Here is an 18912-nt window from a genome sequence, read left to right on the forward strand (position 1 = left end):
TTCTTTCAACCAGTCAGTATCATCAGGGCCACCTCTAAACTGCCCTAAAATAACTAGTGCTGCTAAAGAATTGCACATGACCAATTAAGCTCTTGCTATAGAGACGCAAACATGTGAGATATCCCTTGTGGATAACACATTCTCTAAAATGTGTATTTTAAATCTCTCTAAACCACACTGATCCGCTTTATGTTCAATCAATGTCTCATATCTTTATCTCCTTTTTGTTTTACTGTTTCTTGCACTTCCTCCTTAACATGAATCCTCAGTTTCTTCTCCTTTGTCTCATTCATCCCTTCTGCTTCATCTCCCTCAATATAACAGTGTATATTGTGAGTGATATATTGTGTGTATATATATATATATATATATTGTGAGTGATTGTGTATGAACCTCTGTTCATACACAATCACCATCTGTTTCTGTTGTCTGTTACCACTCTGGATGTTAAATCTTCTGTGACCAGAGAGTGTGTTCATGGCCAACTTGCCAGGTGAAATGAAATGGTTAAATAAAAGCAAAATAAAGACAGGCTCCTTCTCATTCATCCTGTCTTCGACACACTGGTATTTAGACTTTCAGATCTTTCAGTTTTTCAAAACACAATCTGTCGTTGAGGGGTCCATTTTTCAGCAATAAGCCTCATAAACCCTGCAGCCATCGCTGCCATCACCGCTGCTGCTGCCATGCCCAAGAGCAACAGTCTGGGCCTCCACGCATCCAGCAAGCGTCACCTCACCATCTGAAACTGTGTTCTCAGCGAGCAGCAAGCAGACTCATAAATCAGAGGGGTAATAATCGTTCAGAGAAATGGATAATATTTGGATAACCGACCCTGATTCACCTCAGTGTCAACAGCAGCCGGTTTCCCGTCTGAAGGCAGAGCTGCTGCTTTCTCACACAACAAGGAGGAGCAGCAAGGAGCAGCAGAGCGTCACGCACCAACACACCCAGACTGATGTACCACCACCCAGAGGACTGATGTACTGTACCACTACCCACAGGACTGATGTACCACTACCCACAGGACTGAGGGACCACAACTCACAGGACTAATGTACCACCACCATTGGGACATGGATTCTCACCACCCATAGAACTGGTGTACCACCACCCACAGGACTGACGCACCAACACTCACAGGAGTGACATACCACCACCCACAGGGCTGATGAAGGACCACCCACTAGACAGACGTACCACCACCAACATCACTGCTGCAACATCATTCATAGGACTGAGGTAACCCCACCCACTGGACTATTTCACCATTCAATGCCAAGACGGCAACTGCCACAGCCACTGTTACAGAGCTTGGAATGGCTCTACAGAAACCAATGGGTGATGTCATGGACACTATGTCCATGTTTTATACAGTCTTTGACCCCAACCCACTGGTATGACTCCAACTTGACCATCCATCAACTCTGCCCACCTGTCCCACTAAACCCCACCCCTTTGTCCCAGTGAGCGCCAACCTCTGGTCTGACCTACCTCATCCAGATAAGACAAGATTTTACTGATCCACACTGGGAAAATTCAGTACTGAAAAAAGCCAAAAACAGCAAAAACAGTGGGACAGAAGGGTCAAGATAAAGCAGTGCAAACAAGTCCGCATCCGGAAGAATATGAGGTGGATACATGGCTCAAACAAACTAAGGCCTTTCACCCAAAAGATTGCTGTTGAAAGTCAATGGCGACTTATTTTAACTTGCGTAAGGTACTGACATTGTGTAACAGGGATAACAGTAATGTTTTTAATCAAAACCATGATCTTTTTCTAAAACTAAATCTAAATTTTGACCATTTCACAATATTAACCACGTGATGATGAAGGTCCAGCATGATGAAGGTCTGGTATGCTTGTCCCTGGTACTCTCTAGCAATCCTATATGTCATTTTGGGAATCATTGGCAATTGACCTGCTCAGTTGATGAGGTATGAGGACCTGTTTTCCTGAAACAAAGGAAATAGAAACTGGAATAAGAAGAATTGCTGTATTTGTAGGCCTATGTAATACTGTAGGTTTCGAAGGTGGAGCATGGGTATAAATATCCTGTACAGAATCACTGACTCCCATCCATCTCATCCTTGATCTGCCTTCATCAGCTCATCAATCTGACAAGCCGTTAACAACAGCTGGTCAACAACAGTCAGTAGTCAGAGTGAAGTTTTCTTCCTTTGGGACAGGGAGGATAAATAAGGTGCATAAATGTAATACAGATGATGCCAAATCAGGAAGTAGATAATTCTTGTCATACTCCATGATTGCAAAAGAATTCTCTGTATGCTTGATTTGGAAAGACCATTCTTGAACATGCCTGCCCAGTCAAGTGCAAAGCTAATTTTACTGATGAGCAATCACGCTGATAAACAGAAGGTGAAAAACATCCAGAGGTGGTTTCAAACCTGTGACATGATGAGAACACGTAAGCATTTGTGCTGTAGCTCACAGCATGTGATGACCCTACAGATACTGGAGGATACAGGATACTGGACACAGGAGAGGAAACAACCAGCGGCTCTATCACTGTGTAAAAACACACTGATCAAACATGCTGCTGGATTATGAAGAGTCTACACACATGTACACACACACACATACACACACACACTCTATATTATTCTAACATGAAGGTCTTGATGGAAAACCCCAGTCTGTTCTCGAACCCCTGCGGTTACCAAGCCTAGAGGGTGATGTCACACAGAGAAGAGAAATGAACTGAGTTAACCCGACTCACCGAGTGGGTTTAACCAAACAGCACAGGGATGAGTGGTGGTTTATAGTGGCCACAGCCTGATCTTCAAATCGCATGATCTCTGGAAGCCAGAAATGTTTTTTTAAATTTTAAATTTGACAGGGATGGTAGAGATACATGATGATGTGACATGAGGGGAGAGAGAGGCCAAACCATGGTTAAGGCCATACAGGGTTGGCATGTTAAACTCCTATGGTGCACCCGGACACCCAACCATTGTCTTTCAAGTACAGAAGTGTGCACTCTTTATGTGGCTTTGTTCCAAGAGTGAGACATTGGGTTGGATGCCATGCTAAAGGGAACTGGGCAATAACAGATCTGAATGGATTCATTGAAGGATCTTTCCATCCGACGTAGGTTTGCTTATGTGTCTATGCTGAGGGTCTCCAACAGAGAGGAAAAATGCTGACAAAAATCATCTTGAAACAGAAGATCAAGCCGTGGAGGAAGTTGTGGACACTGTTGTGGAGGCTAAACCCCTAAAGAACAAGACCAAGGAGGGCAAGAAGCTCAAGAAGAAGAAGAGGGAGAAAAGACAAGTTGGCAGCAGACCAAGTGAACGGCCACAAACCTGAGGCCACGGACCTGAATGGTAACAGCAATGGTGTTGAAACACCAAATAATGCATATGCATTGTCACAGAAAAGAAGGCATGGGCCTTTTTCAGATACTTCATAGGTAGCACCACTGCATTCAGAAATGATTTAAACCACTTCAGTGAGCCACACTGTAACCGGGTGACATGTTTCTTCATTACCATGAACACACGCACTGTTGTTTATTTTGTTCCAATGTACCATCATGCCAACACATCCTCACACCTAAATGACTGAAAGGACCGATTGCCAACGACTCTTAAAACATCATTTATCACTGTTGGACAGTATGAGCAAAAAGGTGGACCTTTGTCCTTTTGTGCTGTGAAACAATCGCAATTTGCTGAGGTTCATATCACTATTTGGTTAGATGTAGGAAAAGATCATGGGTTAAAAAAAGTATGTTACCGTTGCGTACGTGATGTAGAGTCAGCAGGTTATGTAACTTAAATTAGGTCAGTGCTGACTTTAGGTTTCGCACAGGACATGAACAGTGGCCTCGTGGGTGTCAGTCCTGTTTGTTTGACTAATCCGTCCTCCTTACCTTCCTCCAAATGTGGACTTCCTTGACTTCCTTTACTCTTGAATCTTTTCATATTCACAGTTTTGTACCACAGTATCCATGAGCTTTGAGTTCTGAAGACTCTTTGGATAAACTCAAAAACCACTGAATTGCTGCTTTATATCAGTGTGGTCATCACTGCTTTCATTCAAAGCTTCCATCGATAAAAAGTCAAACACCTCACTGAAATCCAAGCAACAGGAAACCAAAAGAGGCAATCTGTCATTGAACCATTGATGATTATGTAATCAAATCATGATGTCAATGGTGATCAGAGCCTTTAATAAAACCCAGAATACAGACTGTTAGACAAACATTGAATAATGACATCAGTCAAGAAAACATTACAGAGCCTTTACTGGATGCTGTGACCACAAACCACGGAAAACAAAAAGTCAATGGGGATTCTGTGGGGAATACAGTGGGAATACGATGATGGACAGACAGACAAACACAAATGGACAGACCAACGGGTGAGTACAGATGGACAACAGTGATTCAGTGATACAAAACAGACCAAGAAAATTGATTTATCTGTTTTAAGACTTATAAAGTCAAGATACCAACATGCATTTTGGAATTTTCTGAATCCTCATGTGTTTCATCAACATCCCGCACTAACACAATATTTTGCCTCAAACTGTGCAGCTGAAGTTTTCCTTTCTTTGCTGCTCTGAACTCATGATGTTTGGGGCTGTTTTCACTGACTCTGCGCTGACAGCTTGTCCAGTCTCAGATCTGTCCAAAAGAAAACTCCAGTAAAACCCCAGAGGACGAGGTCAGAGCTGTGACTTCAGGACGTTTTTCATGTTTTTACTGCACATTCTTTTCAATCAGGACCACCTCGAGGTTCGGACTGGGAGGTCACCGGTTCGGCTCCTTGGGAAAATCCAGGCAGGGAGAAAATGAGAAACTGCCCGCCCTTCCATCAACAAGTACTGTCAGACAAAAGTACTGTAATGTGGCTCGGTTATGAGTCTGAGGTTCTGGTACTTCACTGGAATACAGTATTTGCTGTATGGGAAACTTTCTTTCACTACACTTCACAGGGGAATGTATTTCTCACCATATTTATCTCATGGCTTGAGTTACTGGTTACCTTGAAAATTGGTACCATGGGTACCCGTGATGTCAACGTCATTTCCAGGGGCGCTGGCTGGGAGCAATTAACAAAGAAATATGGTGATTTCAGAATTGTTATTTCTGCCAGCCAGCTTAGTACAACCTGTGCAGCTGCACCCATCTCATCCACACTTATTGCCATTTTCTTGCCATTTGAAAGACAGCTCTTCTTCACAACCATTGATGTACCGGAGGAGAGCTGCGTGATGTGACTTCACTTGGAAAGATTCAAAATAGACTGGGCAGCACTTGCCTATTGAAGCTTTCCCAAAGTTTTTAGACAGGTTTGAGATTGACACATGATTGGATAAAGAATATTTCTACATGGACTCAGGAACACTTCGTAAAAACGCCAGGAAACACAGTTCATTTGTGGAAAAACTGCATTCTGTTTTTGTGTTTTACAGTGTCCTGAACTTTTTTGGAATCTGGGTTGTAGATAAGATGGGATTTCATCATCTTCTCAGTGTACTGGAGGGAAAGTCTGAGACTCTCAGCCATCACAACATCTTAGAAACTGTATTACCAAACAGTCTCTCATCAAGCAGGAGCAGGCTCTGACAATATCTGGGTCTGATTTTGAGCTCCCTGACCATCTCATCACTCACCAGTGGACACTGATGCTTTGGCATCACATGTGATTTCTGCTGTGACTGTGCTTCAGAGACTTTGGACCCAAGATACAGATGTGGACCATGGCGTGTGTGTGTGTGTGTGTGCGTGTGTGTGTGTGTGTGTGTGTGTGTGTGTGTGTGTGTGTGTGTTGGTTCAGACATTTGGAACTAGGCTAAGTTTCTGGAACTTTATTTGAGAGGCAGTGATCACTTGGCAGACTCTGATTTACATTGAACATCAGACAAGCACAGAAAATAGCACTTTTTATCCTTTCTTGTCTATCTCCTATTTCCTTCCTTGCTCCTCTTTTTTTGTTTTCTTTTTCCCCTCTTTCTTCTTCATTCTCTATTTCTGTACATCACTTTCCTTCTATCCTTTTCCTTCTCATTTCTGTTACATTCCTTCCAGCATTCATTTCTTTTTTCTTTCTATCGTTCTTCATCCGATCTGAAAGTGCGTGAAGATGTTCTTTACTTTGGATACTTCAGCACATTTAACTGAAAATTCTTAGTATATTGAAGTAAAACATTTAAAACAGGACAGTAAAATAAGAAAGTAACTACATTTCAGTGGCAACCAGCACATAATCATTATCATGCATTTGTCAATTATTTAAAAAAAAAAAAAAAAAGATTAATACTTTATCATTTCTCAGACTTCAAAATGACGTCTTCAGAGTTCATGTTTTTTACAACCAACAGTCCAAAATCCAAAGGTATTCAGTTTAAAACAGAGAAAATCCTCACATTACACAAACTGGAACCAGAGAAAGGAACAGAAATGGTTTTCCATCAAATGATTAACTGATTAATCAGCTAAGCTAAACTTTGTCTACTTCATCAGCATTTCCTTGAAAATGTGCTTTAAGGGCTCTTGTTTCCACTGTCCTACATCAAACCACAAACAGTATATGGGGTTAAAGATCACAAAAAATAATCCTGATATTAAAGTAATGTTGTGTTGAGATCTCTTCCTCATGACTCTTCACCGCAGTACAGAAACAGTAGGTGATAAAGCTCCAGGTTAAAGAGTTATTCCTCCATAAACTCCGACTCAAACACTGAGCTCTGCCTCAGAGGAGATCAATTTGTCGAGTCGTAAAATACTGCAGGACCAGAAAATCCTCCGCTGTTCCACCCAGACGTAACGGCAAGTGTCTTAATTAAAACTGGCCATTCCTGGACACCATAGACAACATGACACAAGCTCCCTGATTGGCTATAGGACAAGTATCTCTTCCTGTTTTGGGGAGCATCAATAAGAGAGTTTAACAACCAGTGAGCTTTAATGGGATCTGTGTGTAAAGCTTCTTCATCAATAGGCCTAATGACCGGTTTTAGCCCGGCAGCCGATAAACTGCCGATGGTTAGAGCCAGGTTATCGGATCAGCATTTCTCCAGGGTCGAGGGTTTCAAAGGCTGGTTTGGGACCCCACAGTGGGTCGCTGCTTGACTTGTGTCCAACTACAACAAATGCTATAAAATGTGGGTGATTCCCTTACAAAAAATGGCAGATAACAAAAAAGTTTATCTTCTTGCTTGTCTTTACTCTGAGTTTCACTGCATATCCAGGAATTATTAATATCTAAAACCTCCATTCATTTTTAGAGGAGAGTTTTTCCAGTCTTCTGGGTGTTTTTGCGCCCTCTACATATTGTATACCACATAACATGTGGAGAAATAAACTCTTTTTCCTGAGGTGAACATCGGTTTGATTGTGGTAATTTTCTAGGAACATGGCAGTTTTTCAAAGGTTCACTGGGTAAGAGTTAAGGGGATCTACTGGCAGAAATGTCTAAAATTATAATATTCCTAGTTGTGTTTTTGTGAGTGTATAATCACCTGAAATTAAGAATTGCTGTGTTTTCATTACTTTTGAATGAACAAAGCATCAAATCCAAATAGGTGTAACAAAAAACTGAAGAAAACACAAGAATCTGTGTGTAAAGAATCGTACACACTGAATTACACAATTATATTTTAGTCAGAAAAAAATATTAGTCTGGCCAATGCAATGAAGGTCAGTGTGGTTGGACGTTCACATTTTAAATCTAACAAACAACAAGAGATTTCAACAAAAGAGTCAAGACATTTGGGGGAAAAGTTGTTTAAGAAAATAAAGATGGAATTTTACATTATAAAGTCTTAATTTTAAGAGAATTAAGTTACATGAGAATTAAATTTTAATACATTGAAAAATGGAAAATGTTTCAAATTCAAAAGATAGAGTTTGGGTGGAGGACTAAATGTCTCTTTATGAATCCACCGAGCTCAGGACTTAAAAACAATCTACTGTATATAGTTTGATCGTATACCTCTTAAAACTGTACCTGCTCACATGTCATATCAAAGACTCTCGAACAGCTGTTTGACTTTAACAGCTGGCAGTGATCGACAGGTAACTGTCCAATGACTGTAGACGTCTCTGCACTGAAGAGTCTGCATACAGAACAGATTATCTGTGAAATCCCGCTCAGTGAACTAACCCAGCTCCTTCATGTTCTCTGTTTGAGGCACAAATCCTGACATGACGAGCTCCTTGCTCCTGCTGGACTTGGCCTATGATGTCTCACATGCCCCAACCCCCCTCGACCTCTGACCTCTGACCCTCTGCAGCCCCCCCAAACTCATCTCCACCCCCCTCTCCTCCTGATGTGCTGCTGCGGTCAACAGCGGAGAGACTGATGTCCGGTCAACCGACGTCTGACTGACCTTTACCAGCTCGGCCACAGGGGACTCATCTATCTCTCTGTCCCCCAGCATCCCTCACTCCCTCTCCCCCCATCTCTCCCTCGAATGCTAAAGCAGCTGTTTATAACTGCCACATTGACTTTCTCCTGCCACTGTATGTAAATACAATCTGCTCTGATCAATGGACTGAGAGGTGACATGACACTGACCACAGGCATGCGCAGACACACACACACACACACACACACACACACACACACACACATATGCACACAAAAATCAGAACAGTCAGTGCAGGGTTGTCTGCAGGAAAGTTCCACTTTACACTTTTTAAGACCTTTTTAAATTGAATGCCTGCCAAATATCAGTCACAATATGAACGTAAGGAAAACCTGAATGGACGATATGTATTTGAATTGTTTATTATTACACCTTTTTTTTCCAGCACTTCCCGGAGTGTAAAACGATCATTTCTAATGATATAATTTAATGTAATTAATGCAACCTGGACAAAAAATGCATGGACGGATTATATATTTGAAAATAATTACGAGTGTCTCTTGACAGCCGGCAATCACATACACATAAATCACAGAAGCATTGTCTCTTACTTGCAATACATAATACTTGTGAACTAAATTTCAGAGGACTCTAAATATGATGCTTTTTAATGCTTTTTAAGACCTGCACTAATTAACAGGTCTGCTTCCTGAAAGAAAAAATAAGGACAGAAACGAGTGGCCACACGTGGAGGCATCAAAAAAAAAAAAAAAAAAAAATCTCTCAGGTTTGTTTGATTGGGAAAGGCAGTGTGCCTTTAATGTGGCATATTAAAGGCCACAATAATAAATCTAATTTTATGTGGAGCAGGAACATATAACAATAAGCTAATGAATTACAGTTTAACTCACATTTGAAGGTGGGAAGGGTGTGTGCTCAGTCACAGTGTAGTCATAATGTCATTCTCACACACACACCTGTTTTTCTCCTGACAGGGATTCAACTGATCGTAAGAATAAATAATGCTGTGAGGCTCTTTGGACACAAGCACGCATCAAAATGTGCACGACAGCACCCTGACATCCACACCCGCTCTCTTACCTCCCACAGGTGCCTGCTGTTTCTGATGGCTCCAGACTGCAGCTTGTCCAGCAGCAGAGGGACTCCCTGAAACGGGCCGATCCAGGTTCCCTGAGGGATCCTCTGAGCCGCACAGATGCCATAACCCAGACCAGGAACTGTACTGGTGCACAGACACACCTGCATGCACAACACGGAGCAAATATTTTATTTACTCAGTTTATTTTTGAGTATACAATTTATTCCTTTGCACTTTGAAACTACTCAGGTCAGTATTCTGACCAGGTTATCAGCTGAGGTGCATTCGGTAAAACAGCTGGGGACGCCTTGTCTGTCTGAACAAAGAGTGATCCTGATGACTGGTGGGAAAATGTTAAAATGCTGAAAGTGAAATTTGACAGGAAAACACCAAACATGTCACCAGGGAAGAGTCTAATAAAGTTTTTGCAGCAGCACATCACACAGTGAGCCACAGCCAGCTGATGTTGTGTGTACATGTAACACGTTCAGCGTGCACTGTGGGATCACTGGTGTTGTGCAGATAAACAAACGGCAGCTGTGACCAGCGGTGGAAAGTAACTAAAGTTAAACTCAAGTTACTCAAGTACTGGACTTAAGTACAAGTAAGATAAGTGATAAGATACCCAGCAGTATATAAAGTAATTAAACTTATTTGCACATTGACCAGCTGTGATATTTGATTACTGATTACTGACACATTAATGCATCAATAATTATCATGCTGTGATATAATATGATTCTGAGATGGGCGTTTCTGCATGACACTACTGATAGTACTTCAAGTACGCTTTGATGCTAATACTTTTGTACTTTTACTGAATGCAGGACTTGGACTTGTAACAGAGAATTGCTACTTTGCTTCATTGCAACTTTTACTTGAGTAACAGATTTAAGTACTTCCTCCACCATTGTCTGTGACAAACTGACCAGAGACAATGCTGCATTCACTGTCCTCTGTGTGTCCTCAGGACAGCTGAGGCAAAGGGTATCGTTCTGCTTCATTACATCCTTCTGGAGCTCTTCACCTCACCAGTTCACCTCTACGTAGCTCTGTCTCTTTCCCTCTTTTTCCTATAGACCCAAACCAGGCTGGTAAACTGACGATGCACAGCTCCTCTGCAGTGTTTTTCCTCCAGTTTCACAGACATGTTGGCAATGTTAGCCCCAGTTTTCTGAGCTACTTTATCACACTTTTTGACTGAAGTTAAAGTAGCAATACTACTTTGTAAAAATACAAGCACAAGTCCTCCATTCAAGATCTCACTTCAACCAAATAAGCAGATAGACAGACAGACAGACAGACAGACAGACAGACAGTAAGTGTCACCTCTCTGGGCAGGTCTCTGAGCCAATCAGGGACATCCGGCAGGGTGACGGGTGCCGCCGTGCTGCTGGTGCCGACGAGACGACGCAATGAGTGAAGAGGGCCGTGCATCGGACACTCGCCGTTCCTGTTGTCTGCGCACATGTCACAACCTGGAAACAGAGGAGCAGATTTTACTGATTCTTCCTTTTTATAACAAACAGATTTAAAAAATACACTTGAAACAATGTACATGTGCAGCAAAGAATTTTAAAACATAACATTTATTTTAATAACATACATTTTTTAAATTGAAAGAATGCTTGAAGCAAAATGCTGCGTTTACACTCTGATTTCAGTGTATGATGTTAAACACTTGCAGGATTCTTGCAGTTTTAACAATGAGTGTGATTTGTTTTTCTATTTCAGGGTAAGTGTGTGTTCATTTCTTTTAGGTGTCATTACTGTAACGTGTTTCTGCAATGCAACAAGTCCTTTAATTCAAGATGATTTGAAGAAATAAAAGCAGCATTAACCTTGAATTTAAGACATTTTAAGACTTTTAAGGACCTCAACTACATCTTGTGAATAAAAATGTATTTAAATAACACCGATCTAACATTTTTTTATGAAACAGCAGTGTAGTAGAGATAATTACTGGAGCTTAACATTACTCATTTCCCTCTATTGGAGCTCTGAGGACTCTTAAAGAATGATCTGCAGCTCTGTCTGATGAAGTGAACTGTTTTTTTATTGGTGCTTATGGTCAAAAGTCAGATTTAAAGGATTATTTAAATCTTTACAAGACCAGTATGTCATTTGGTCATATCAAATAACCTTCTGACAAAGTAAAAAACTGAAACTGAAGAAAAAGGGAACAGGAAGAAAAAGGAGGATCGTGGAGCTGCTGTGTTTGAAACCGTCCTAAAAAAGTCCAAATGAGGAAAAAAAGTCCTCTCTGCTCACTGTTTTTCCAGGTTAAATGTGGCGAGCAGCATTTTGCTGGGAATTAGCGAGTGTCAACATTTACCCAGAGATGCAGTCTGACAGTAATGGATGTTAATTGACTGCAGCAACATAATGAGAGATTATTATCTGGACACAAAACTCCCACAGAGCCACAGAGAGGCTGAGAGGAACAGGATGTTAATGTTGGGTTTTTTCTCTTTTTCCCAAAATGAAATATCCGCTGTTTGAGAAAGTGACGGCCACTTTTACACCATGATTGATTGAAGTAAATTAAGACATATTATGGTCATTAATAAACCACAAAACATAAAACAGGTTCACAGTCGAGCAAATGGGAAAAATTCTACGGACTGAATTCTCCTCGATCGTGGAATTAATTCAAATAAAATAAACAAAAACGTCATTTTTTTTTCCAGTTTCGGGTTAGACATCTACTTTAACCTGCTGAAATCACTTCAGCTCTCTTCTTCACACAGGGTTTAAAGGGGTCCTGTAAGCAGATTGTTAATTGGTGTAGATATGAAAAGGCAGAAACCCCTACATGACACACACACACACACACACACACACACACACACACACACACACAGATTCATATTTAGGGGTGCTGGGAGAACTATTTTTGAACTTCAGACAGGGTCAGGCTTGTTGTTTGCATCTGCTTCCAGTCTTTATGCTAAGCTAAGCTAAGCTAAGCTAAGCTAAGCTAAACACATTCAGACTCCAGCCTGGTACTTATACAAGAACACGTGTTTTTATATAAGTACAATATTTTTCATATTGTTAAATGAGTGACATGGTGAGCAGGTAAAGGCCACAGGATGCGGCTGAGAGCAGGGGTGGAATGTAACTAAATACATTTACTCAAGTACTGCACTTATCTACACATTTGAGGTACTTTCTTGAAGTCTTTTCTGTTCATGCCACTTTGTACTTCTACTCCTCCACATTTCTTTTTATGAATAATGAATAATGATAGAAATTCAATTCAATTTTTTCAATTCAATTTTATTTGTATAGCGCCAAATCACAACAGAAGTTGTCTCAGGACACTTTCCATATGGAGCTGGTACAGACCAAGCTCTTTAGAAATGTTTGGTATAAATCACCTACCCAACTACCCAACAGTGAACAACTGAAGTAATTAGTCCATTAATCAGTCGATTGATAAAGAATTATTTGTCACCTCTTTTGATAATTGTTCGAGTCATTTTCCTTGTAAAAACATTTGATGGTTCCAGCTCACGTGAAGATTTGCTGCTTTTGCTTTGAATAATTTTCATTTCTTTTTAGTGATTTGGAGCTTTGGACTGTTGCGTTATGAAGGCTCGGGGTAACTGTGACGACATTTCTCACTGTTTTCAGAATTTCTACAAAGTTAAAAATCGAAATAATCAATAGATTAATCCATAATGAAAATATTCATTAGTTGCAGTCCCACATAAAATAGTTCAAGATGAGCTCCATCACAACCAACTACAAGAGCAAAAACCTGCTTTTATATGATATATAATAGTAGAACAGTCAGAGGAGACATTTTTCTGCATCAAGTCTTATTGCTTTTAATATTTTAAACACATTTTTTTCCTGATTATACTTAACATTATTATACTTAATAATAATATACTTTTACTTTTACTACATTTTCAATGCAGCAGACTCTCAAAGCTCCCAGTGAGTGACTGTCAGACATTTCTTGTTTTGACTCTAATCCAGACATGTCTTTCACTGAAGTTTCAACTTTCAGATTTAAATATCCAGACGGAGCTTGAACAGAGCAGTGTCAGCTGTAGATGAGCTGTGATCATCCGTCCACAGCGACACACTCAGATTGTTTTCATAGCGCTCGGGCCTCATTAGAAGGTTCGCAGTGCAGAGAAACGACAGAGAGACAGAGAAGACGATGAGGAGCTCAAGCTCAAACTGCTGGTGACGTGAAAACTCAACAGGCGAGTCGTCGATCTGCTGCTGAGCTCGACTCTGTGAGGTTTGACTCGTGTTTTCAGCGCAGAGTAACACTGAAGCTCGGATCGGATCCACGTTCACACAAACTGGAACACTGATTCATGTAATGCTGCAGCTGCCAGTACAAACTCTGCTACAAATACACACAGATGGACAGGAGGCGAGGAACTCAGGGGAACTCATCTCTGGTTCGTATCTGTGTTTAGTTATTTTTCGATGAAATAGTTCCTCCTTTAAAACCATAATTCTGTCAACTTTGTTGAGCAAAGGTTTACACGCTGTTAAACATGTGAACTCTGGCCTCTTTTGTTAAATGAAGTAGAAAACCATGTTTTTGATATACTGTAGGTACTGAAACTGAATGCTGAACTCAAGTAAACACAAGTTAATATTAACAAGGAAAAAATGCATAGTTCTACTACTCACACACTACACTTATTATCAGCCATTTAGTACTTCTACCACTTATGAAGTACACACATACACACAGTGTGTGTGTGTGTGTGTGTGTGTGTGTGTGTGTGTGTGTGTGTGTGTGTGTGTGTGTGTACACTACAACAAATTCAAATACATCCTGGAATTTCTTTATATACGACGTGGTCAAACATTTGTCGTACCTTTAGTACTGCTTCTAATATTATTTATTTATTTATTTATTTATTATTGCTACAGGGCTGATTTATGAGATGTGAAAAATGTACACAAGATTTGAAAAACAATTTCAGCAAGGTTCATTTTCAAGAAACTTTCCAGAGCTTTCAGCCAAATCCCGTGGTCAGGAGATAAAAGCTGAACTGTCTGCAGCACAACTGAGCAAAATCCATCTACAGAAATAGACATTTTGTTAATAATTATTTGTCAAACTACTAGTTCATATCTATATGGAACTCACCAAGAGGCAACTTGTCTATATTTTTGGGATTGTGTATAATATGGAAACTGTTTACTGATTTTTAATATTTGCATTAATTCCTATTTAAGACGGCAGCTGCTGCATAAAGATCTCTTATTAATTCCAAGGTCAGTATGGAAAGGTTTGGAAAAAGTACATTTCATACTTATTTTGAGGCCTTCTAGCATCTGTGCTCATACTTCAGGCTTTAAAAAAAAAAAAACATGCGTGAAATTCATGTTTTCACGTGTGAAATACGATCATTCATACGTGAAATGCCCTTTCTTTCACATGTGAGGTACACAAGCGCTTATTGTATGTGAATTTAACACTTGTATTATGACATTTATGTGACATTCTGTTCAACATGTGGATGTGTGAAGTTCACACGTGCTTTTTGTAATGGTAAATACTAACATTACTCCTAAACTGACTGCATATACTAATACCACAGGAAAAGAATAACACACTGGCGCTAAAGTGCTGTCTTCATTTCAGTAAACCTACTGCCCCTTCCTCCTCTCCGTTCCTCTCTTCCTCTCTCTTAGACTGATGAACTGGCTGTGAACTTGTTATGGCATGCTCTCCTCGCTGCCCATCATTCAAACTCAGTATTCTGTTACATCCATCGCCAGTGTTTAGACAGGTCCGCTCTGCCTCTGATCTCTGAGCGCCGGACGCCGTTTTTATTCCCCGACGTCTGTGGGCACTTCATACAATTTAGTTTCCACAAAATTGCGGCAGGGGAGGGGGGGGGTCTCTTAAAGCACACCTGGATCATCTGCATCCAGCATGTCAGTGACCTAACTTCGTATGTATCGAGACTTTGAAGTGCAACTTTCCATTTCTACATGTATATAATCTGACTCTAATCCAGAGCAATTAAATGCAGGAATACATCATTTCCTGACTTGCCTCCATCACATGCACCAAACAGTCGGATGCCTGAGGCTGTGCAACAAACTCCTGGGTCTCTCCTCAACAAAACCATCACATGTCATAAAGACTATCGATGGTAATAGCTGCATTTGTTTCCAACACAGCTGTGAGTCCAGATGAGGACGGACCACACAGCGAGGCTGCCCTTTTACTCTGTAAACGCACACTGAACAAACTTCTACAGAGCATTTTAGCCTCATTTAGCTCCTGGTTTTGGATTTATGGCTCCGTCTCAGTGTTTCCACCAGCAGCAAACAAGCTCTGATCAATCCATTGTGCACGACCCGTTCAGCACCAAACAGACACAGCTGCTGAAGAAGGTGGAGCATGTAGCAGCTAAAGAGCCAGACACTCTTCTCAGCGTTGGTGGAGACCAAACCAGGGCTAAAAGGAGAGTGAATATTGGACTTGCATTCATTAGGAGGACACAAACTCCCATGAGAGATAATGTTGCTCAGTGGCTGCCAGATGTGGATGTAGTCATCTGTTTTCTAAAATGTTAGCCTTTACAGCTTTATAAAATGTGTTTTGATTTTGCTGCCTAGTAAACAGACTTCATACAACTTTATAAACTGTAATAAGTTTAAAATGAGAACTTCTTCACAGTCAAACCCCCCTAGGAAAGTAAACTGTTTCCGGCTTGGACTGCCATGTTTGCAGGTATTGATTTATAGTGTTTGATTTGAAACTGGGATGGAGATGCTTCTTGTAGCAGTTTCTTCTTATAACACTGGACAGGTGGGCATTTGTCAACTATTAGAGATTTAGTTACACTGTTTATTCGGTTGTATGTCTTTAAAAAAAAAATTTTTTTAACAATATTTTCCAGGTATTCAATTCACTGGATGAGCCAAAAACTGACATTCCTGTCCCGACTTAAATCAGAAATCAGCTTGGTGCAAAGTTGGTTTACAGATTCAAGGAATTTGCCTTAAGGGAAAAGATTTACAATAAAGAATATGCAAAATATATCTCCTTTAAAAGGAAAGTGGTTAAAATGAAGAGAATGGAATGAGCAAAATATTGACTCAACAATGTTCTGATGTTCCAAGTTTAAAGAATATGTGCAACTACAAGGGCAATTTCACAATCAACATTTTTGTTCTTGTGAAGCGTAAAGTTCGAACATTTTCCTCTATATTTCTTTATATTTCTGGTGGAGTTTATTGGAGATAATTCCCATTTGGATGTGAGTAAGATTCTACTTAGTTGTATGATATGTGTGCACATTTCTATAGCTACACCTTAGATTGTTCCATAACAACTGATTTGTTCAAAGTTTGAGCAACTACATATATCAGTGTGACACGTTTGTTCCACGGACTTTATTTTTCAGTCAACGTGGGCATGGCAGTGGTTGTTCGGAGCAATTAATGGGGTTGTTATTCCTGTAAGTTGACATACAACAGCCTGTATAGCTGCATTGATCTCATCCACACCTGTCACCATTTTTCTGACTCTGGCACCGGCGTATGACATCCCCATTTTTAATCCTTACAAAGATCTTGTTGGCTTTTCAACCAGGAAATCGGCTGTCCATGAGCTCAACTCCAGAACTTTCTGAATCACTAAAAAAAAAAAAAAAATCAGTACACATTTTGGTTTGGTTGGAGGAACCAGAGCAGATGATGTTTCTCAGTCTTACAGCGAGCTGCAGGTATTGTGTGCAGTTTGGTTGAACCTTAAAGTTCAGAACACAAAAACAACAACATGCTCTTTAACAGCCACCTTGTGGCGCTGGTAACAGTGCTAAACTAAGAGAAGTAGTAAAATATGGTGATTCACAGTAATCTTATAATACAGGACAGGTGTCCCAAAACATGGAGGAATTATAGATATTTACTGTTTCCTGACTGCTGTCAGGGGCCCACTATGTCTGTGTGTGTGTGTATGAAGAGTGATGAGCAGGGATTCAAGTGGGACAGCAGTATGAAACATGTTTCATTATGCCACATTAAACATGGACGTTTATTAGACACAGCGGCTGGAAACTAACAGACAGGGCTGTGTGTGTGTGTGTGTGTGTGTGTGTGTGTGCGTGCGTGCGTGCGTGCGTGCGTGCGTGTGTGTGTGTGTTTATTAAATTATGATAGAACTGCTAGCTGACATTTCGTCCAGATGTAAATTGTAAGAACTGATCTGTGTTTTTTGTATCCGGGCAAAATGCATTCCAGCTGTCAGATAACTTCTACACATATATTTTATTTATCTAGAAGACCAAAAAAAAATTTATTGAATAGAAAAGTCCAGCCATTCTATGTTTTTGCCCATTTTTGCTCAGGGACAGTAGATTTGATAAACTGATTTGAAAATATGCATGTTTTTGATTAAGTTTGAACTTTCTATTGCCTTAAAAACTATGATAGTGGATGATGTGTGAATTTTAAGTCATACTGTACAGTTTAAATTAAAAAAAACAAAAAACAGGGACATAGATACACTTTTATATTTCTCACATTACAAAGACAGAAAACCTGCAGCTAATAAATATTGTGATGGTATTTTTTTCTCCAAATCATCGGGTGATTTTAATGAGTGGTTGTTATTTTCAGAGGCAGAAGATGCAAAATATTAGTAAGTAAATATATATATATATATATATATATATATATATATATAGAGAGAGAGAGAGAGAGAGAGAGAGAGAGAGAGAGAGAGAGATGGAAATGGATGGAAACAAAGCCCGCCTGCTCCCTGTCAAAACTCAAACAACAGAAATGGAAGCTGCTATCAGTAAAGTGACTGTCAGCTGTTTTAATATAAAACATAAAATCAGACAATAACTAGATTCTTACTGTGGTCAGGTTTGTCACCAAATCCATCCATCAAAATCCCCCCACCAAAAATTTAGCCACCAACCAAACTCCATGCAATTTTCTGAATATTTAAGGGAGCATTCTCACACACAGAAACCAGGTAACTCATCACAAGCAGCACAACTCAGTCTGTATAAACAGTTTTATGTCTTCTGTGTCTCACTTCTGGAAAAAAAATAACCCTGATGACATCATATTCACATCATCAGGGTTATATCAGCGTGTTCATTGAGACTACAAATTTATAACAGAAAGTCTGTGTTGCTAACTGGATGCATGACATCACAGTCATGGGCATTCACCATGGAAAGAAAGAATGAAAAAAACAGCCAACTTGCATTATGGGAAATGTATGATCCAATGTTTATGGAGTTCACCTTTTTTTTTTTTTTTTTTTTTTTTTTTAGATCAAATTTACTATAATCTCAATGTTTACAGAGAGGAATTCTGCTGCAGAACAAACATATTTCGATTAATATTTTTTGCATAAGATAACCAAACTAAAATCTAAACATCATCTCGGTCTAAACATCATCTGGATCTCCCTTCAGAAAATATCATGTGTAATGTGTGTAATTGTACA

The 18912-nt window shown here is 40.0% G+C and overlaps 1 protein-coding gene across 1 annotated transcript in view; it reads right to left on the reverse strand.

Annotated features, from left to right (window-relative positions):
- The window catches only part of prdm6 (PR domain containing 6), a 91735-nt gene that overhangs the window by 66139 nt on the left and 6684 nt on the right, over positions 1–18912 (reverse strand). Inside the window, exons 3-4 of the mRNA XM_070963955.1 lie at positions 10773–10921; positions 9446–9604 (exon numbers count right to left, since the gene is read on the reverse strand). Coding sequence (XP_070820056.1) covers positions 9446–9604; positions 10773–10921 — 308 coding nt within the window. The remainder of the gene's footprint in view (positions 1–9445; positions 9605–10772; positions 10922–18912) is intronic.

This window comes from Chaetodon trifascialis, chromosome 6 (assembly GCF_039877785.1).
Source record: "Chaetodon trifascialis isolate fChaTrf1 chromosome 6, fChaTrf1.hap1, whole genome shotgun sequence".
In the NCBI taxonomy this organism is placed as follows: domain Eukaryota; kingdom Metazoa; phylum Chordata; class Actinopteri; order Chaetodontiformes; family Chaetodontidae; genus Chaetodon; species Chaetodon trifascialis.